Here is a 24,046-nt window from a genome sequence, read left to right on the forward strand (position 1 = left end):
TCTCCCACTTTGCGTTGTTAATAATGCATATGTTTTAGACTCGGCAGTTGTCTTCCTGCCTTCTGATGATCCCTTGACTTTAGAAGATGATTTTTGATGAAAGCTTCTTGACTTTCTGTCAAGTTTTTGTTTACCCAACTAGTTGGCTGATATGTTCTTGGGCTTAAGCCAGATTGACTTTTGGTTAGTTGGATTTACATATTTAATTCATCTTGTAAGGTCAAGTCATCACAGTTTTGGTTAGTTCCAATGTCAGTTAAATTTCCTTTGACAAAGCTTATGAGATTAAGCTTGCATTTTACTGGGTTCAACTTGTTGTTGGACTCAGCTAGATTTCCCTTAAAATATTCTAGACCAAATTTGTATCTAGCAGGCATTTGCTGCATATCGGTTATTTAACAACATTTCCAGACTTTGTCCAAGAACTAACCACATAGTTTAATCTTTGGTTTTCAGCAGAAAAAGTTTAAATTGTTTATTTGAGCTTCTCATTCTCAGCTGAGAGCTCATTTATTTTGTTTTTCAAAGCTTCTGGTTCATTGTTTTGAGATGAAGAACTTATACTGTCATATTTGTTTTTCAAGTTTATTTCATTAAAGAGATCTAACAGCTTCTTGTACTCAATGACCATGTCATTGAGTGCAGTAGTTAAATCATCTCTTATAAATTCGTCAGAGGTGAAGTCAAATACTTCATTGTCGTCAACCATGAAGCATTTGAAACTTTTGTCCTTACTTTTGCTTGAGGAGCTCTAATTTGAATCACTATCAGCCCACTTGCTCTTGCCTTCCTTAGCTAGTAGAGCTTTATGTTCCTTCTTTTTCCTCCTATAAAATGGCTTCTTGTCATCCCTTTTTGGTTTTCTACAGTCAACCTTGAAGTGACCTGGTTTATCATAGTTAAAGCATTTTAAATTAGCATTAGATTCATTCTTATAATTTTTTCTGTTAGAATTAGAGTTAGAATGATTCTTCCTCATAAATTTTCCAAACTTTTTGACAAATAGTGACATAGCATCGTCGATGATCTGTTCAGCAGACTTCACAGCTGTCGAAGCAGGTGGCTCTTCAGTAGTCACCAGTGCTTTTGTTATGAAGGAAGTGGATGGCTCATCTTCATTCCTTGAGTTTTTTCAAACTCATAGGCTTTCAGATCGTCGAACAGATCATACAAATCAATCTTATTGAGGTCCTTGGATTCCATCATGGCCATCGTCTTGATATCCCATTCTCTGGGCAAAGATCTCATAACTTTGATAACAACCTCTCTGTTGTTATATATCTTTCCTAGAGTTGAGAGTTCAATGACTATGTTGCTGAATCTTTCATCGAATTTAGTCATAGTCTTTTTATGATGCATCTTGATGTTCTCAAACTTTTGTGTGGCAACCATCAGCTTGTTTTCTTTTATTTGGTCGTTGCTTTCATAGAGTCGAGTCAACTTCTCCTAAATCTCTTTGACAGTAGAAAATGACTTGATCTTGCTGAACATGTTCTTGTCTAGAGTTTTGTATAGAATATCTTTGGTCATGTTGTCGAGGTTGGCCTTCCTCTTGTCTTCAGCAGTCCACTCATATCTGGACTTCTCCTTCATCTCAGGAGCACCATCAGTTATAGTTGTGGCTGTGCTGACCTTCAGAATCTTCATGGTACTATTAGTGATGACATACCACATATCATCATCTTGAGCGGCCAAATGAGCTTGCATCTTGATCTTCCAATCATCATAATCTTCTTTTGAGAACTTTGAGATTTTGTTTAGGAGAGACATGATTCTGATATCTGCAAAAGCTTAAGAATAAAAAAATATGGCTCGGATACCACTTGTTAGGATCGACTATAACAATAGAAGGGGAGGGGTTGAATATTATTGTTCAATATTTCACTTTAAATGTGATTTTAATCATGTTAGAGATTGAAAATTTGTTTCTATTCTTTAACAAATCTTAGCAAACTTTGAACGATTTCTAATGCGGAAAGTGCTTGCAATATTTAAAGCAGCAGATGTACGAAGTGAATGATGCAATGAAAGGAAAACATAAGATTTTATGGATCTTCGGATATAAAACTCATACGTCACCCTTTCTTCTGTTTCCAGAAGGATTCCACTAGAAGACTTTGATTTGTATAGCCTCTACACAAACTCACTCTATCACATGTCTTAACACTTGTTTGTTCTAAACTTCTAGCTATCACACTCTTTGTTAAACAAACAACGTTCTGTTCAACATACAACACTGAAATTACTATAAGGTAATACATAAAATTATTGCTCAATGTAATGTAATAACTTGTAGAATAGCTTGAACAATAATTTTACTAATAACGAGAATAGCCAAGAGAGATTCGTTGTTGTACTCCGATGCCTTTTTATGTTATGTGCAAGGTAACGGTCGAAGCTATTTCATAAATACGTTGCAGTTTTTCATTTTTCATACGTCTGACATACGTGGTAGTGCGCATAAGAATAATATTCGTTGGTGCGTGGCGTACGGGATAGTAGTGCGCGGACTAATAGAATATTCGTTAGAACGTGGTGTACGGGATAGTAGTGCGCAGACTAATGGAATATCCGTATACGTGGCAGTTGTACATTTTGGCGTACTAAGATGCTTTGAAAGTCTGGTAATAGCAAACTCAGTTGTTGGCCCAACACAACTGTTGGCGCAACAGTGTTGTTGGAAACTCTACTGTTGGCACAACTCGGTTGTTGCCGCAACACTGTTGTTGCCTACTCGGCTATTAGCGCAACATAATTGTTGGTGCAACACTGTTGTTGCCTACTCGGCTGTTAGCACAACACAGTTGTTGGCGCAACAATGTTGTTGCCTACTTGTCTGTTAGCGCAACACAGTTGTGCTGACGTCAACTCTGTTGTTAGCGCTTCTTCATCTCTACTGATAGAGCAAGACTGTTGTCAGTGCTTCTTCAGCTCGTTGTTAGCGCTTCTTCAGACTACTGTTAGCGCTTCATCAGACTACTGTTAGCGCTCCTTCAAACTGTTGTTAGCGCTTCATCAGACTATTGTTAGCGCTCCTTAAGACAGCTGTTAGCGCTTCTTCAGACTGTTGTTAGCGCTTCATCAGACTACTACATTTTTTACTCAACTTCGACAAATTATAATGCATAAATCTCGAAAACACTACATTTTTTAAAATAAAAAAATATACGTCCAAAAGATCTCTAAATATTATTTTATTTACTAACGTGACAAATTAATTAAGAAAACAAAAATTATACATTTAAATAAGAGAAGACGAAAGTTTTGTCCATATGAGAAAACCTCAAATGATTAAAATTTTGATAGTTCGATCACATATACAAAGTTGGAGCCCCATATTCAAAGTGCGAGTCTTATTTGATAAAAATGATCAAATTTTAAACCTCAAATAGTATTTGAGCTTTAAAATAATTAAAATAACAAAGAATATTATTTTAATAAATAAAATGTATGAAATTTAATTTTTATTAAAAATGTCTATTTCAGTTAAAGTCAAATAAAAAATATGTAATCACTATTCTTGATTAAGAAGCATGATATTATTAAATTTAGAGAAATGATAAGGAGAGCGACGTTGGGGCAGCGACCCCCAGCGATGCCCCACCTGGCTGCCACCAAGAAAAAAAACCACGATAGATGGATGGGAGAGAAAAAGAAAAAATAAATAAATAAAATGGCGCGATCTTCTTTAGTTTTGATTAAATCATAGCATTCTCCTACTGAAAAGAGGTCAAAATTAGAGATTTAAATTTCTCTCTTAATGAGAAACCCATTTCGAAGTAGACGACTACCGCGAAAAAAACTACCGAGAAGAAGACCACTGTCAAGTTCACTACGAAGAAGACGACTACCATGAACAAGACGACCGCGAAGTGGACGACCATCGAACTTAACTGTAATGTTATTTTTAACCTAAACTGTAATTTATAAATTGAAATATTCTTATAAGGTGAAGGAACTTTAATGTTATTTTTTAAAACTAAAGTGTAATGTGTAATAAACCGAGGTGAAATATTTGTAATATTGGTATGTTTGGTAATATTGTATGTTTCCAAAAAATGGCCATGTTAAGGATTAATTGTTCCAAAACATGGCCATAATCGTGACTAATTGTTCCACACAAGACTATATCCTGGAACAATTGGTCCTGGACATGGTAATGTTCGAGAACAATTGGTCTCGAACATTCTTATGTTTTGGACCATTTCAGATTCCAACATGGAATGGTCATTATTATTTTGTTAATACAGTTTATCTCTTATTCTTTAGCTTCTTGGATCCCGAAGTTGAAATAACACGATGTTAAAATCCCTAGTATTGGAATGAATTTTCCTTCTGAAAAAGAGCTTTGCAAATTTTACAACGCATATGCCCTATCAAAGGGTTTTGGCATTTCTAATCTAGGAGCAAGGAACGGTCCAGATGACAAATAAAAGTGGTTCTTCATCGCTTGTGCCAAAAGTGGTGCATGTTCTATAAAGGAGGAAAACATTTTACAAAGCAGGCATTCCACCAAGACGAACTATAAGGCTAAGATAAATGTTGTAGTTCAGAATGGAGGTGATGTTTAGATAACTAGTGTCTTCTATGACTATAACCATATCTTGAGTCCTGGAAAGTCTAGACATCTTAAATCTCATAAGGTTTTAGATCCAAGTGCGAAGAGAAAATTAGATTTAAACGACGAAACTGGAATTACTTTGTCAAAAACATATCAATCACTTGTAATTGAAGTTGGTGGATATGATAATATGACCTTTGATGAGAGAAGCTGCATAAACTATATTTCAAAAACTAGGCGGTTGCAGTTAGGAAATGGTGATGCCGAAATGCTATGTTAGTATTTCTACCGAATACAAAACAAATGTTTAAATTTTTTATGTATATGATGTGGACGAGGAAAACCTGATAAAGAATGTATTTTGGGCTGATGGAAGATGCATGGTTGCATACGAGTATTTATCGGATGTCATCACATTTGATGCAACATATTTGACAAACCACTATGACATGCCATTTGCTCCTTTTGTCAGTGTTAATCATCATGGACAATCAATTTTTGTTAGGATGTGGCTTACTATCTAGTGAGGATTCATAGTCATTTATTTGGCTTTTCAAAGCATGATTGATATGTATGAACGAACGTACTCCAAAGGCAATAATCACTAACCAATGTAAATCAATGGCCATTGCAATTGAAAATGTATTTCCGAACACCCATCATCGATTTTGTCTTTGGCATATAATGAAGAAACTCCCCACCAAATTGTCTACACATGCTCATTATAAAAGTGTAAAAAAGACATTCAAAAATATTGTCTACAACTCAATCACAATCCAGCAGTGTGAAGATAGTTGGCTGAAATTGATAGATGAGTTTTAACTGCAAGACAATAATTGACTAAACTCATTGCAAGTAGAACATACAAAATGAATTCTTGTGTATGTTAAATGCTACTTCTGGGCAGGCATGTCAACATCTCAAAGAAGTGAATCTATGGATGCTTTTTTTTTAATGATTTTGTTCATTCTAAAACATCCCTAAAACAATTTGTAGAGCAATATGACAGGCCCCTTAAGAAGAACATAGAGAAGGAAAAAAAAATAGATTTTCATTCTTATAATTTGACTATTCCAATTGTGAGTGGGTATTCATTGAAAAAACAATTTCATATTGTATATACAAACGACATTTTTAAGTTCTAGAATGTGGTGAAGGGTCGATGTTTTGCGACACCTCTATACTTGAAGACGATGGGACAACAACTACATTTAGAGTGGTGGACACCATACAAGGTCCTAATGAGAACGATGACGAGATATTTCTGTAAAGGTAAACTTCACCTAGACGAAGGCTTCTGTAAACTGTCAATGTAAATTGTTTAAGTTCAGAGGACCCTTGTGTAGACATATTTTGGCGGTTTTGAGAAGAATTGAAGGTGAATATGGTGCTGGCTAATTATATCTTGGACCGATGGCGCAAAGATTTGAAAAGAGACTATAAAGTATCAATAACATTTATGATTCTTATATGGGTGACATTGAAAGAAATCGGTATAACTATCTTACTCCAATGATGAAAGAGATCCAACAGATTGCAGCTCAATCTGATCATAATACTTTATTTTTGGCTGAAGTGGTGAAAAAAGTGAAAGAAAAGTTCATTACATATTCGACAACATCTTCTTCTACACCAACAACTTATACACATACACCTTCTGCACATACACCTTCTACACCAACACCTTCTACACATACACCTTATGCACCAACACCTTCTTCATATACACCTTATGTACTAACACAATTTATCCACTCCCCTATGAAAGTATGGGCTAGAGGTTGATCACCAACCAAAAATAAACAATCTGTAATCGAAAGAGTTATGAACAAAAATGGTCAAAATAAGGGAAATGGGGCAACACCAACAATAATGCAAGATTCAACACAACAACAATAACAATGGAATGATCAAGTCTCAACTCAATATTCTTTCACATCACTTTTGTCCTCTCAAACATATTCAGAAGATAATACTTGTGGGGACAACATTCAACGAAAGTAGTAATTGTATGAAAATGTTGTATGTTGTAATATAATACTTGTGGGGACAACATTCAACGAAATTATAATTGTATGAAAATGTTGTATGTTGTATTATAATACTTGTGGGGAAAAAAACAATGTTAATGTTTTAATGTAAAATAAATTACAGTTCAATATAGATATAAACATTACATACAATTGGGACATGGCCATGTTAGGGAATAATTGGTGTCGAACATGGCCATGTTCGGGAACAATTAATCCCGAAGATGACCATGTTTTGGACCAAATCGTTCCAGAACATAGTCATGTCCTGGAACAATTATTGACATGACCATGTTAGGGAACAATTGGTCCCGAATATAGCCATGTTCAGGACCAAATTGTTCCAGGACATGGCCATATCTTGGAATAAATGTTGACATGGTCATGTTAAGGACCAATTGTATAAACCAACCACACATTCTAATGTTACAAATGCCATTAATTTAATAAAATATATCAACCAGCCAAAAATTTTAAGTAATTTTCAATATAAACAAATAGTATTAATTAAAAATTCATGTCATATATAATATAGAAACCAAACAATGTTACAATGTAAACAAATGGTATTAATTTACATCATGTTCCTATTTTCTAACAATGTAGCAACTCTCTAATTTTTCAGGTAATTGGTGCCTAAGATTGTTCACTTCTGACCTCAGGATCGTCACACCAAATTTTATCCTCATGAACTCAATTATTGCTAAGAACTTCAAAAACACAAGTTTTAGGTTAGTAAGTACAGATAATTCTCAAAAATTGTTAAAACTGTATATCGAATGGAATGACTTTGAATATCGATTGTTTTTCTCTCATGCCTTTCTTCGTTCATGGTTCAATAGTAATCGGTCTTGTTTGTTCTCCTATATATGACTCTATCTAGCAAATGGAGTAGATTCTACAATTCGTTTTATTATGACAATCTTGTCAAGAAAATTTCATAATATTGAATGGGAAGTCGGCTATTGAAACAGACGTTCCCGGGTCAACGATATACATATATTAAACAAAGTTTTTTTTTCTGTTTTACCAAGACAAGGAAAAACACTTTTAGATATTCGACAACATCAGCTTATTACAAAGGCCTTAGATGTCAAATATTTTTCCTCCCATGGTAAATTTTTTGGCAATGGTAGATTGTCAATTAATTGGATTTCTTTTTGTTTCATGTTGATGTATTACAAATAATAATGAGAATTTTCTAAAATAGGGAACATAATCTGCAAAATGGGACCATTTTTTCATATGTTTAAATAGTCGAAAAATGAGATTAGTCTAAAATATTTGAGAGGTTACTTACAAGGTCAGCCTTCTTTAAGTCTTCAATAGATATATGAAATAAATTCATTTCTTCATTAATTATATCAAAAAAAATTCAACACCACAATGATGTGAACTCTACAAATGAACATCATATTAAAAAATATATATAATAATCATGGCTTGTTTTGGGGAACTTTTAATGAAATGACGTTAAGTCTTTTTTACAAAAAAAAAGGAAGAAAGAAAAACATGGCCATGTTAGAGAGTTTTCATATAAAAAAAATTAGATAAGCAAATTTTTTGGATATCTTTGTCATCTTTCTTAAAGAGGTAATTGATCAATTGGCTTCAAGCATCAATTATTCTAGATTCTAAATATGTATCACTTTTGAATGTGAGCATGTGTTCTCTAGTCAGCGTGACTCGGTCACTCTGGAATAACACTCCACTACAAAGAAAAAATGAAGAAAACACATCCTAATAAGAGTTAAGAAAACATTAAAATGACTATAAAGAGTTGTAAAGATGTTACCTTAAGTCAGATTCTGCAAAAATTAGGCCGACAACATTTCGATCAGATTATGAAATTCTAGAAAAATGGAAGACATGGGATAATTTCATCGTAACCATTGCCATGTAAGGAGAGCAAAGAGTCGACCCATGATTTTTAATCCTCTGCAACCTTTGGGGGAGTGGGGCATCCACATGCTTCTACTTTTACAACCGAAAGTGGTAGTGTTTCAACTCGAACCACTGGCTCATCCACATCCAAATTTTTAATAATTAACTTCCTATTCCTTTACCTCTTCGGCTACTCTTCCTCCACCACCACTTCGGGTAGTACCACTTAGGGTAGTGTTTCAATTCGAACATTTGCGATTTGATTATCTTTGGCAACATTCACAACATCATCCACCACCACTTGGGGTGGTGTTTCAAATCGAACATCTGAGGGTTGGTAATCTTTACAACATCCGTAGCATCCACAGGGGGTGCCCTTATGAAATAATTGTGAATGGCATCCCTGAGAAATTGATTTGTGTCCATAGCCTCGTACTAGACATGGATGGATGGATGAATGAAATAGGACAGATGAGTTGACTTACTATTATTGTGATGATGATGTTACATCTGCCAACACCAATATTGCTTTTGCTATATTTTTGCATCTCTAGCCATGTTCTATGAAGATCTAGCCATGTTTTGTGCAGATCTAGTCATGTTCTGTGCAGATCTAGAAATAGTGTCTAATACATTTTTATCGATGGAAGAGGTTAATACATGAGGCTCATCCTCTCTAATCTGAGCCCCCTCCACATAATATGTCACATCATCATCCACTTGATATGTCTGATGATGATCCATATGATCATCCACCTGATCTAACACCCAATCTCGTATCTTATCTAAAAGTGGAAGGTGACCAACATACCTTCCATATCCGAATCCTCCTCATTTCATTTCCATATGAATCCTACTAAACAACATATTGTCATCCCAACATGACAATATCAGAAATTTCCGTTCATAAGGCAGTTGTAGTTTAGGGTTCACAACTTTATACATGTAGAACAACTTAAAACAATAAACAATATGTTAGAACATTTACATTGAAATTTGAATAAAACATTGAATTAAAGTACTGACAAAAATTGCTTATAATGAGAAATATATGTGGTCTAGTGAAATGACATTTTTCATTTGCTGCCCACTTCTGACAACCTTCAACTAAGCCTTGCATTGTGAATTTGTACCAATTTAAGTTTCGAATATTATCGACATTAAATAAAGATTTCATGATTTTAAACTTGCACTGTATATTCTGTGTGGTTTAGAAAAAACTGTTGACAACATAGACTACAAATTTTATCTTAAACTTGTTGTCAGTTGCTCTTTGTTAAGAATCATCTCTAACATTATAGTTGTTATTGGATCGGGAATTGAGGAAGCTGGAGATGAGTGGGAGATGAGGGAGTTGAGGAAGTTGAGAAAGTTGAGGAAGTTGAAGATGAGGAAACTAGAGATGAGGAAGCTATATCAGTAATGACAAGCAATGATAAATCTGTTGTCGTGGGCTGAAGACGTTTCCTTTTATATACTCTACAAAAAAATAAACAAATAAATGAAGCACGATTAACAGATATAAAAGTGCTGAAACTGAAAATTCAAGTTTATTTACCATGTTCATGACTAATTGTTTCCGAATATTGCCATGTTTGGGACTAATTATTTCCGAACATTGCCATGTTTGGGGCCAATTACTCCCTAACATGGCCATGTTAGGGACCAATTACTCCTAAACATGCAATTGATCCCGAACATGGCCATGTTGGGGACCAATTGCTCAAGTTTCTAATCTCCAAACATAATTCAGTTAAGCTTTCAATTTCTAAATTTCCATTACTGTATGTATTTACTATACCATGTTCTCAAATCTCCTAACTCAAAAACAGACAACATAAATAGGAATAAAAATAGTCTCAAAATATTAATCAAATTCCCAGACATTTTGATGTTCAAGATATTAAAAGTGACCATGTTCTGGACCAATCCCTAACATGAAAATTCTTGTTTTGTCATGTATCTTCTACAACTGTTATTTATAACTTTTCTGAATTTATCCATAACAGTTTGTAGAAACTAATAAACTAATAACTTAAATTTCCTAACTCAGATACAGAAATCAGAAACACGATTAAATACCGTTTCCAAATATTAAATAAACCCTAACTACAGGATTATCATGTTCGAGAACTTACCTTCCGTAAATGTTAGACTTGGATGTAGTTGAAGGAATCTAATTCTCCTGAAAAGTAAAAGTAAAACGATTTTAGAGTTTTAGTTGTTCGTTAATATTGTTGTTCGACATTGATTTTAGGGCTTACCATTTTCAAAGCTCGGAAGGTTGAAAAATCGCCGAAGTCCGAAGTTGCGAAAGAAGTAAGAAGAAATTGTCAAACTCCGAAGTCGCGAAAAAAGGAAGAAGAAATCGCCGAAGTTCAAGTCGCGGAAGAAGGAAATGTTCGGAAATGGAGAAGAAATCACCGAAGTCGGGGAGGGGAAGAAAACGAAAGGTTCAAAAATGGAGAGGAAGAGATTAAAAAAAATTAAATACAAATTCTTTTTAAATTTTTTATTTTTGTTTTTCTCTCTCATTTATTCACCGTGATATTTTTTTTCTAAGGTGGCAGGCAGGTGAGACGTCGTTGGTGTCGCGTTCCCAATCATTTTTTTTTGTTAAATTGAATGAGGATAACAATGGTCATTTTTTTGTTTTACAAAATGGATTAATGATGTTAATGACTTACATATAAAAATTATAATAAATATTTGAAATTGGTAGATAATAATAATAATAATAATAATAATAATAATAATAATAATAATAATAATATTGTAAGTCTGAAAATTGGTGATTGTTATTAATATGAGGATGAGGAAGTAAATGTACATGACAAGTCACCATAATTGTCCTGGACCACACTTAGAACTTGTTTGGTTCGTTTTGAGACTTATTGTAATCAAAAGTCACACATATTGTGAATTAGAAGTGGATTCCAAACAAGTCCTAAATATATTGTAATTTCAATTTAAACGTTAAGACACTATTTGACAATTTTACCCATTAGTCTGTTGATTTGGACCATTCTAACTGCTATCATTGTTTCGTAATTGAAAATCAATTTTTTCTAATAGAAATTAAATTTAGAATATTTGATTTTAGATAAAAAGAAAATACTTATAACTAATTTGTAGTGTTAATTAATCAAATTATGACTTAATTATACAAATATATGTATATTTATATATATTAAACTGGGTTTATTATACCAAAATAATCTGAATATAGTAAAATTATTACATTCACATTTTAACTTAAATCGTTCCGTTAATATATTATTACTCATCTCAACTAGCCTAATAATTAATAGATCATGTATATTTAATTTTAACAAGTCAAAGTAATGTTTTTGCAATGGATTTGTCTTTAATTTTGTGATGGATAATATTTCAATGTTTATTATTTAAACAAAAAATTTCAATGAATGAAACTGATTGATATTTTAATTTTTAAATATTATATATATATATATATATTAATTTTTGGTAAATATAAAATTAATATATTGTGTGTTTTTATGAGCTGTCAAAGAAGAAATTGAAGACTGAAATGATAGTATTTTGTATTGTTCACATGTGATTGATTTATTTATTGTTCATGTTTTTAATATGACTCTAGGCCCTGTTTGGAGTTTTCAGAATTTAATAGATCATAGAATTTGACTGAGACATATAAAATATAGAGAAATAAAAGTTTAACAAGAATATAAAATAATAAATAATTTATTATAAAAGCTTGACATTTTTCACTCACTTTCATCTAAAATAATATAATAATATATTTGTAATATTATTTTATATATTAAATAGTTTAGGTTATATAAGTATTGAATATTGTTTAATCTAATATATATTAATATTTTATATTATTTTATTAGTTTTTAAACGAAAAAATATAATATTTATTTTATTTATTAAGAGTTAATAAATCTCATATATATAATAATAATAATATTTGTATTTTTAGAAAAAATATATTATAGATATAATATTTATATGTTTTAATAGATGATATATATATATATATATATATATATATTATATCTCATCAAAATTATAAGATTGAGGTACTTGATTTATTAAAATGTAATGAAAATTAAATATAGAGTAAAGTTTAATTAAAATGATGAGAGAAAAAAAAATTATAGTTAAAATTCCCATATGTTAAGATTGTGATTAAAGTCCATAGTATAAATTAAAGAATGGCATTTGATGGGCTTTTGGGTATGCCCTTCTTCAAAAGGATTATTAACATAAAAAACATATTTCATACAATTTTTTTTTTCAAAGTTAAATTACACTTCATCATGATTATAAAGATCTAGAACTAAAATATTAATAATATTTATATCATAATTTGAGTCATCTTGATAATATTGATTACAATCAATTATGTTTTTCTTTAAGACCAATGTTTTTTCTTTATACAAATTTTAAAACATTCATTCTAAATAAGTAGTTAATTTAATAATTAATAATTTGGATTTAACTTTTGGGACAGTTCAATTTTGACTAAAAAATATTTTAAAATATACCTGAATAATATATATATATATATATATATATATATATATATATATATATATATATATATATATATATATATATATGTATGATGGGCCTAAAAAACAAATGAGCAGGCTTTATTTGGGCCTAAGAAGTTGGTATATGAACCATTCTCAGTGAAATATTATTCCAGGTGGTTTACTAATTTACCATATGGCCCATTAGTGTCACTTCAAATTTTAATTACTACTTTTAAGAGAAATTGTCAATAGATCGCACCGACTAACTGTCGGTGGATGTGTAGAAGGATAAAACTATTATTATTATTCTTTAATATTTTTTTTCCTAAAAATTATTTTCATAAAACCTAATATAACTCATTTATATTAAAGTTCTTAATCAGAATTCAATCTGATATATATATATATATAAATTAAATTCAGTACTGGGCCATATAAAAAAAACCACACATCACATAATGACTCATCTGAGTGAACTATTTCTATCGATTTTGGAGCACGGCTCGTCTTTGTTTTTTAATACTAGCTTGCTTGTCTGTCTCTCGATTTACCTTGCTCTCTAAATCATTCTGTATGTCCCGCTTAACATTTTAGTAATGTACAAAAACCATCAAACCGGCGAGAAGGGCGACATCATTTTACTTCACGAATTAGGTCCGGGTATAGTTGGAACAAGGGGGTGATACTTTCTCCAATTGTTGTAAAAAAGGGAGAAATCCCAAGTTTGTTGTCATTGTTGCGCAAAATCATCATCATACTAAGTTTTTTCAGTCTGGATCTCCTGAAAATGTTCTTCCTGTCACTCATGGAGTACCGCCACAACTCAACCCTGGAGAGTATGAAAGCATAGTACGGGAAAATTTAGATAACTCCATTAATCTAAATCATTACCGGAACAGCCTCTCCAACGAGTTCTTCGAACTCCAAATACTCTCAAGTAAAGTTCGCTTACAGGATCTACTGTTCCAAAGTATGTTGAGCGACCCGGAACTTGAGAGTATATTGGATGGTGTAAAGCAGCCTAGCATTACTTTAGATAAGAGCATAATGGATGACTTACAACTTCAAGTAAGTTCTCCGGATCGATCTATCGTACGACGAAATGGAGATCTTGATCTAGATCCGGTGGTTCGCAGAATTCGGGACCTAGCGATGTTTGGTTCGTCACATGAACGGGAGCGGACCTGTTAAAATAGAGTCAAATAAAATGACTGGACGTGAACTGTATCATGCAAGCGCACTAACAAATATTTTCAACACAAAATGAAACTCAAACCTCAATGATTTGTTCGAGCTCAACATGTTGGACTTGGTTGAACTGAGACTCACTCACACCGTCCCTGTAAAAGGTGACAGCATAAGGGTAAGCAAATAAAACAAGAAATTCAGGCCGAACCATGAACTAAAATAAAACAATGTTTAGAGTCGAATCTCTTGTACTCGTTATTAAAACAATCGACCGCATAAGCATATCGAGCTTACCTTTAGTACTGGGCCTTCCGGACTAGTACAGTCCACACCTCAAGGAAATTCATTTAATAAAAAAAAATAATAAAAAAAAATAAAATAAAATAAAATAGTTAGTCAAATTTATTTAAATATAAAATGTTGTAATATATTAGTTCAGAATAAAAATTAAGATTTTTATCTTGATTATGCAGTTAGACTCTCACAAAAAAAAATTCTTTTTGAAAAAATAAATTAAGTATGTAATAAAATCCATTTTTTTTCTACCGCCATCTCTGTAAATAATATATATATATATATATATATATATATATATATATATATATATATATATTAATATTAATATTAATATTAATATTGTTTGTTACTCTCTTATTTCTCTCTATTTTTTTTAAGAAAAATAATCATTTTGTTTAATGGCTCTTTAACATCGGAAGGTGCATTGTTTTTTTACTACTTAAATTTAAATTTGTATTTTGTTCGGTATTACATTTTATTTAGTTGAATCAGATTTTTTGTTACGAATTTTTATAATCCAAATAATATTCCCAAATTTTTTGGATTGTATGTACTCATATTTGTCAAATGTATTGGTAATGCTTTCTTGGGTCGGTAAATCTAATTCTTAACAACAAATGAGAATGAAGTTATCAATTTATAGTTTTTTTTGTTCAATAAAAATTTTTAAAGTTAGATTTTTAATTTAGAGAAATTTTTTTACAAGTATTTCTCTTAATTTATAAAATTTACTTATTATTTTGACATACATAGATGATCAGTTATCATATATTTTTCTGACGTTATTTACCAACTCGCGCAATGACAAATTTCACTACCAATTAAAAATTTTGATATAAATTCTTTCTTTCGATACCGTGTAATTGATTTGTTATATTTGCTCTATTTCTTCATTATAAAACTTAAACGAGTTCGTATTGAAACTCACCCTCAAGAAATTTATGAATATTTTTCATTGAAATTTTAATATTTACAAATTTATTATACTATTTAATATCTATATTTTCGTCTAGTTGTTTTTATTTTTTAAATGTTATTTTATATTATTAACAAATTAATATCAACTCTTTATTTTATCAAAGAAAATAATTTGTCTTAATACATATAATTTAAATTTATTCAAATTCTAATGCATTCAATTGGAGTACTTACATGATTGTAGACTTGTAAATTATTTATTTATTTTTATTTTAGTATAATCTTGACTTATAATGGATATTTGGTAAGATCTGGTTGAATTTTATGCCATACTGTGTAGTGTTCGTTTAATAGACTCAATTATAAAATAAGAAAACTTGAGGGCCAATAATTTTTTTGGAACAAAATGATCTTTATATAAATAACAAAATTTTCACTCTTTCAACTAAAAATACTTGAGTTTCATTCAATCATGTTAGTAGGAATGATGATATATAATTTTAGAATATAAAATAATTGAGAAGAAACTAAGGACGACATAAATTCGGTTAGTGGTGGGATGGACTTAAAAAAAATTAGTATAGACTTAAATAAATAACGATAAAATTTTAGATGAAATTATTAAATACAGATAAGTTTTTTCATTTTTTTAATAATTAAATAAATAAAATAGTGAATTCTATTGAATTTAAAAAAAAAAATTAAGAATAATGTCCTATTTTAACCATAAAAAAAAATATTTTTTTTTTCGGGGTGGGCTGAATCCCTCCATAGATATGTCCCTAGATATGTTCCTGAAAAAAAGAAATCTAAACTATTTTAAAAACAATAATTAAAATATATATATTGAAAGTTAGAATTACCTCAACCTTCAATTCAACTTAAGACATTAATCTAAACTCTAACCTTTAATCTTTTACCAACTATTTTTGTCATTTGAAATATCTTGATGCATTGTTAACATTTAATATGAAATAAATTATAAAATTTTATTGTTATATATTTTTATCAAAATTTATAAAATAAAATGTGATTATAAACATATTTTATTTTAAATAAATTTTTAATATATTAAATTAAGTGATAAGTCATTTCAATTATTAATAAAGTAATTTTTCTTTATTAAAATAGTTCATATATATTAAATTAAATGATAAAAATCATTTAAGCATAATAACAAAAATGACATAAAAATGAAAGAAAAAAAATAATTTAATAAAACGACATTACCCAACAGAGTATTGAGCTAGTAAGTTATATATCATCCTTATTTTATTTTTATTATATTCTCTATATTTATTTTTAGTGAAATTTTTAGTTTTGTCTTTAACTTTTTTTATGTAAGTTATTTGATTGCTTTTCCATTTATTTTATAGGTGCATCGCATAAAGCACATAATATTCTTGTTTTAATTCAAATATTCTTATTTTGATTGCATTAAATTTTATGTATATGTAATTGAATAACTAAAAAAAAATTAAAAGTGACCTGATTTGAAAACGATATTCATAACGACCCAAGACAAGGAATTCAACATCATTTGTTGACTAAACGAGTGTAGGATATAAGGCTGAATATTTTTTATTTTTTTTTTATATATTTATTTTTGAATTCATGTTTTTGACTATGTTGATAATTTTGGGAGAAGATTCTATATTAATTTTTTTTTCTATATTTTTCTAAAATCAAAATTTTCTATTTGGAAGAATTAGTACGATTTCAAACTTAAGAAATATATTTTTTTTAAACTTGAATTAACTCCTGACTTGGTTAGATTTTGTATAATTAGTAGTTGATGTATAAATAGTTTGTGATGTCATAAATTGAAATTTTATTGTAAATATAAATTCATTATAAAATTGAGAATATATATATATATATATATATATATATCATTATGAGTGCCATCCTTAATTTATTCGGAGTATTTATAGTCAATTTTCTTAGAGATGCGCTACCCAATTAATAATATCATTTATAATAATGTTTTAATTATAAAAATGATTTTAATACTTAGTTTTAAAACATATTTACTAATGATTATTTATCATGGCATCACAATTTAAACAAAAATTAAGAAAAATGTCACATTAGTGAATTAAATTTACAAATATTTGAATATTTGTTTCATTAATAATTACATTTTCAATTATTTAGCTTTTTCAGTTATGAGTTCAACTAATATTATTCATTAATAAAATATATCAGTTTATATTTATTTTTATAATTGAAAAGAGAAATAATTAGGTTACGATGGGACATAATTTATATGACATTTCTCAATCTTGAAAAAGATTGTGCTATGAGCAGTTAAATCAGTTGTGGTAACAATTTGCTGGAATTTATTTTTATATTTAATTAAATAATAAAACGTCGGTCGGTGTGTTTTAGGTAATAATAATATTAGTACATGTTTGGAATGCCCTTTAGGTTGGGAAATTTGGGTTCTTGTTGTTTGTACTATTATGTAAATAGGCTGGGTTAGGTCAGATCTAGACCCTACAGATCACCCTATATTGTCACTTTATTTTGAATAAATATAATAATTTATAAAAATTAAATAAAAGTAATTTGATATTTTTATCAATGATTTACTTGATAAAATTATCTATATGAAGATTAAATCTTTTTATCCAACTATATTTTAGTAGTAATTGAGAAGTTTAGATTAACACATATGATATGATAGACTTACATATTCAGTTATCATTCAAATTATTTTTTGGTAGACTATCTGGTTGGAGAGAAATTGTCGAATTTTTAATAATTGTAGTCATACGATGTGTGTATTCATAATACTATTATTATGACGATTTCTGATATTTTTATTAATGATTTAGTTGATAAAATTATCTATATGAAGATCAAATCTTTTTATTCGAGTATTTTAGTAGTAGTTTTGAAGTTTAGATTAATACATCTGATGTGATAGACTTACATATTCAGTTATCATTCAAATTATTTTTTGGTGTATTATCTGGTTGGAGAGAAATCGTCGAACTTTTAATAATCGTAGTCGTACGATGTGTGTATTCATAATACTATTATTATGACGATTTCTGAAATTCGATTAGAAAAACCAGTAGAGTCGGTCGGAGAGTTAATCGTTATTCTCGAGAATTTATGAACTTGATAACTTAGTTAGTATCGTTTTTTATTTTTAATTTTTTTTCTTTAATGTCATATTTTATTATTATGGTTAAATAATTTATTTTTTTAATTTTAATATAACTAGATCTTTTAAAATAAATAAAACAACAAAATTAGGATCAAATATTTTTTTTATAAAAGAATCAAATAATGTTTTAACAAATCATTTAAATAAAGCTAGTTTAATCTAAGTTATTTGAGGGTTTTGTTCAAAAATTCATTTGAGATTTTAATTAGTATAAATTTAAAACATTATTTTGTATTTAAAATTTAAATTTAATTAAAATAAAATAAACATATTTTTATATTTTAATTAATAAAATAAATAATTTAATGGTTAAAATAATAATAATATAAAATAAACATACTAAAATAAAATCCCAAAAAAACATATAAAATGAGATGTTTATAGTTTTAATAATTAAATTATTCTTACTTTATATTTTATAAAATATAAATATGAAATACAAAATATTTTAATAATTTACTTTTGAATAAATGAGCTTTTTTATTAAATAAAATTTGAATTAATAATTCAATTATTTTTTTCAAATAATCAAAATTACACTCACTTCTCACTAAGTTTTAGGCTGTCGGCATAACTCACACTGCTACCAATTTGCGTTACAGCTAATTTATTAAAAATATTTTTATACAAAAAATTCTTAATTCAAAATCTTTTATGAATTATTTGGAAGTTTTTTTCTTAGTAAATTTACAATAAGTCAACATTGTATTTATATTAAGAAATTTAAACAACATTATCAATTCATACCCTGAATTTGAATTTATTTTTTTTCAATTTCATTTAAATAAAATAATATTCTAAAATATTTCTTAATTAAATTTAATAAAAAAATATTTTTTGTCAAAGTTCAAATTTATTTACATTCCAATTCTAAATGTTTCAAATAATATTATTTGTTATAAATTAATCAATAAAACTTTAATCAAAAGTAAAATAACATAAAATGAGAACATAACTCAATCTTCAAATGAGAACACTTAACTCACTAATAACACACACAATAATAAACTAATTCTTGAGTTTCCATACCCAATATATTTTTTTAAAATGTCAATGCTCTATATTATTCATTTGTTAAATGAAATTAAACAATGTAGGAATAAGAACATATATAAAATATAATTTATCTATAAATTTTTATTAATCAAATTAACCCTTAATTGATCACATCTTATGACTCACAAATATTTAATTAATTTTAGTGGCTAAAAATTAAGTTTATATTAAACTTTAATATTAACATATATTTTATCAATTGGCACCCCCACTTAACCCATAATTGATCACATCTTATGACTCACACTTTTTCATATGTTTTTTTTATCCCTTTGGTAAATCACTCTTCAATCTTAGTCGATCTTAATTAATGACACATTTTTTATCTCTCGTCAAACTCAACCACTAACCCCCCAATTGACCATCATCTTGTGACTAACACTTTTTTATGTCTCTTTATTCCCTCGGTAAACCACTCACTGACCCTAATATTGTGACTCACTTTTTCATATGTCTCTTTATCCCTCGACAAACTACTCACCAATCTTAGTCGACATTTCTTTTACTCTCACTTCAACAAATCAACAATCAATCCCAATTGATTACAAACCTCTTATTCAACGTCAAACCAACTACTAACCACCACCCGACCTACATCTCGTGACCTCACACTTTCAAATGCTCGTCAAACCAACCACTACTTCCAACCTCACACTCGACAAACCATCAACACCCGACCTCCATCTATTGACCTCATACTTTCACATGCTCGCCAAATCAATCACTAATTCTGACCTCATACTTAAAAAATCACCCACCACCCGACCTTCATCTCATGACCTCACACTTTCAAATGCCCATCAAACCAACCAATAATTCCAACCTCACACTTGACAAATCACCCACCACCCGACCTCCATCTCGTGACCTCACACTTTTAAATGTTTGTCAAACCAACCACTAATTCCGACCCCACACTTAACAAACCACCCACCACCCGACCTCCATCTCGTGACCTTGCACTTTCAAATGCTCACCAAATCAACCAATAATTCCAACTTCACACTCAACAAATCACCCCACCACCCGACCTCCATCTCGTGACCACACACTTTTAAATATTCGTCAAACCAACCACTAATTCTGACCTCACACTCAACAAACCACCCACCACCCGACTTTCATCTCGTGACCTCACATTTTTAAATGTTCGTCAAACCAACCACTAATTCTAATCTCACACTCAACAAACCGCCCACCACCCGACCTCCATCTCGTGATCTCACACTTTTAAATGTTCGTCAAACCAACCACGAATTCGGACCTCGCACTCAACAAATCACCCATCACCCGGCCTCCATCTCGTGACCTTACACTTTCAAATGCTCGTCAAATTAACCACTAACTTAGACATCACACTTTCAAAAGAAAATAATTATTAGAAAAAAGAATCGATGATGTGGATTATTGTGGTGTCTTATTGACTTTTAGCATCATTATATATATATATATATTTTTTATTTGAAAAAAAAGTTATTAGAAAAGAGAATTGATGATATAGATTATTGTGATACCTTGTTGACTTTAAATATATGTATATATATAATATTTGTTTTCTCTGTTATCTTTCATAATCTTTTACAAATTAATGCATTTTGAGTTTAGTTGACAAATTTGTTAAGAACTTATATTCAAAAGATTACAAATTCACAGTTTATTTCCAATGAAATTTTAAAGGAAGAAGTAATATAACGAGTTAGGTCTTCTTTGAGGAATAGGTTGTTTTGAGTTTTGCTAGGTTTTTTACCAAAAAAATTATTTGATTAAAACTATAAAAAAAAATGATTTTTATTTTGATCAAATTACTTTTTTTTCTCCTAACATTTTTGTTTAATAATGAATTTATATTAAAAGAAAAATTAAGATAAAGAAATTATTTGATATTTAAAGTGATATATTGAGTTTATGATAAAATTTTAAAAAAAAATTCTCAACGGAAATAGCCCTTACTTTAAAATTTATTTTTACCTTTACCTATACGATTTTCGTAAATTATAGAAGGCACAGTCATATTGTATTAAAAAATATATATGATATATTATATTTGAAATTTTATATTATTATAAAAAAAATTAATTTAATTTAATTTATAAAATATAAAAAATAAATATTTATATATATTTATAACATTATATATTTAATTGTGTTATTAATAGAATAAAAACGAAAACACAAATACTACTAAAAAGAGAGTAAATATACAATTAAACCTTTTTAAAGTAATATTTTAATATTTTATCGAAATTTTATATAGTATTTATGTCCAGTTACAATATAGTACATTATGTTTAAAAATTTAAAATTATTTTTTGTGTAGATCGTATAAAAAATTAATTATCTAAAGTTTATTTTATTGTAATTCTAAAATATAAATTCATGAACATATAATATAAAATTAAAGTGGTAGAAGCTACTAACTAAAAGACGATATCAATGTCTTCACAAACGTGTCATCAAAGTAAGCATTTCAAGCAATCAACGCTCTAAACAATTGTTTGTAACATTGCGATCAAAACTTACCAAGAATTATTTATATTTTAGATAAAGTCAAAAATGAGATTAATTTTAGTTTTAGTAGAAAGAAGAAACAAGCTAAATTAGATTTATATTTTAAAAAGAATAGAATTTTGTAAATAATTCTGAAATTATACTTGGGTCTTTAATAATTTTCTATTTTTTTATTATCTTGTGTTTTTAGCGAAAATATTATTTTATAACGTTAGTCCAAGTTAGGACCGACAAAATTTACTACTTAAGCGGGATTATTACTTTATCGAATATCATTTTAAACCTTATCATTTTAAAAGGTTTAATTGTACTGATTCATTCATCCCAATTTAGAGGGAATAATAAATCATTAGTATCAGTAATCAAATCAACAGAGAATTCAAACTTATTAATTTGAACATCTCAATTTATTCTCTAAATACAAAATCAAAGTACCAAATATGCCCTAGATATTAAACCGGGGATAAACCAGCCAAACGGTTGGACAACTAAACCAAAAAAAATGAGAAAAATTAGAAATGGGTCCACATAAGTGAGCATAGACTTGCCGGATGGATAGATATACAGATATCTAAGCTAGTACTCCTCCTCCATCTTCTTCTTCATCATCTTCTTCAAATCTTGACAGTAAAGAAATGGAAATGGAAAAGGAATGGAATAACGAGGCAAAAGCCCTTTCAAATCTGCCATCTTTATCATCATTCTCATCACTCCCACTGATTTCCCAATCTCCAGACAACTCAGGAACGCGAACGCCGCCGATCAACACCACCGCATCTGTTCCTTTCCGATGGGAACAAGAACCAGGAAAACCCCATCCATGCACAGCCCTAATCACATTTCCAATCACAACCCATAACAAATACCTACAATTACAGCTTCCTCCAAGACTACTTCAGTTGCCGGCGCCGGCAGACTCCAAATTGACTTCTCCGACGACTGTATTGGACCAAGGACCTTATATGGTGGAGCAGGGTTCATTTGGGAGAGCTCAGTTGGGAGATATGGTGTTGATTAAGAACAGGGGAGGAGGAAAGGGAAAAACAGGGTTTTTTAGGTCTTGGCGAATGGGTAAGAAGAAGAGTAACAATGGAGAAAAGTTTGATAATGATGATGATGATGATGATAATGAGATTATTAAGATGAGGAGAAATGGAAGCTTGATTTCCCATAACAAGGCGAATCTTTTCTTGTAAGTAATTCTTCTTATTGAATAATAATAATTGTAAGTAATCATCATTCTTTTCTTGTTAATCAAACATTATTCTTTTAATTTGTAGGCGATTCTTTGTGAGGAAATCAAGCAAGTGATTCCATTGAAGGTTGAAGAAGAATTCAATATGAATTTTTAATTATGTGTTTCTAATTTTGATCAAATCTCTTCAACTTCTTTTCTCTATTTGTAAAATCAACAAACTCTCTTTTTTTGTGTAGCTTATAACTACTTAGTTTGTTCTGCATTTTTCAATAGTAATATTTTGTTTAGCAATGTTTGATGTGTAGTCATTCTGGTTGGTCTGTTCTTACCAACACTAATATATATATATATATATATATATTTACTATTCATTATATTATATCAACAAAATAAATTTATCTTAAAAAATATTGCTTTCCCAAAAAAATTATAAATTCCAAATAAAGCATAATAAAATTAATTAATAAGGTAATGTTGACAAAATAATTTATTACTTAATTAATTATATTAAGGATTTGATTAATATAAATTTATTTGATAATCACTTGTTTTATTACTAAAAAAAATTAAAATTTATAACTTATTTTCTAAAAAAAAAAAGAGTTAAACATTATTAAAAATATAAACAAAAAACTAATTTAGCATTCTAAATTTAATAAAATTAAAAAATACTAATATTTATTTTAATTATTATTTTTTAAT

At 29.2% G+C, this 24,046-nt stretch overlaps 1 protein-coding gene across 1 annotated transcript; it reads left to right on the top strand.

Annotated features, from left to right (window-relative positions):
- Positions 1–22,664: 22,664 nt before the first annotated feature.
- Positions 22,665–23,652, top strand: LOC124922668. The gene is made up of 2 exons (XM_047463387.1): positions 22,665–23,338; positions 23,427–23,652. Exons 1-2 carry the CDS (start codon positions 22,782–22,784, stop codon positions 23,455–23,457), a joined length of 588 nt encoding a protein of 195 aa, XP_047319343.1. The 5' UTR covers positions 22,665–22,781; the 3' UTR covers positions 23,458–23,652.
- The last annotated feature ends 394 nt before the right edge of the window (positions 23,653–24,046 follow it).

This window comes from Impatiens glandulifera, chromosome 1, assembly GCF_907164915.1.
Source record: "Impatiens glandulifera chromosome 1, dImpGla2.1, whole genome shotgun sequence".
Taxonomy (NCBI): domain Eukaryota; kingdom Viridiplantae; phylum Streptophyta; class Magnoliopsida; order Ericales; family Balsaminaceae; genus Impatiens; species Impatiens glandulifera.

What these genes read in the sequence shown, in the direction of transcription:
- LOC124922668 (XM_047463387.1), top strand. Translation starts at nt 22,782, where the DNA reads ATGGAAATGGAAAAGGAATGGAATAACGAGGCAAAAGCCCTTTCAAAT. An exon ending in AACAAGGCGAATCTTTTCTT is followed by an intron (nt 23,339 to 23,426) that starts GTAAGTAATTCT and finishes TTTAATTTGTAG; the next exon opens with GCGATTCTTTGTGAGGAAAT.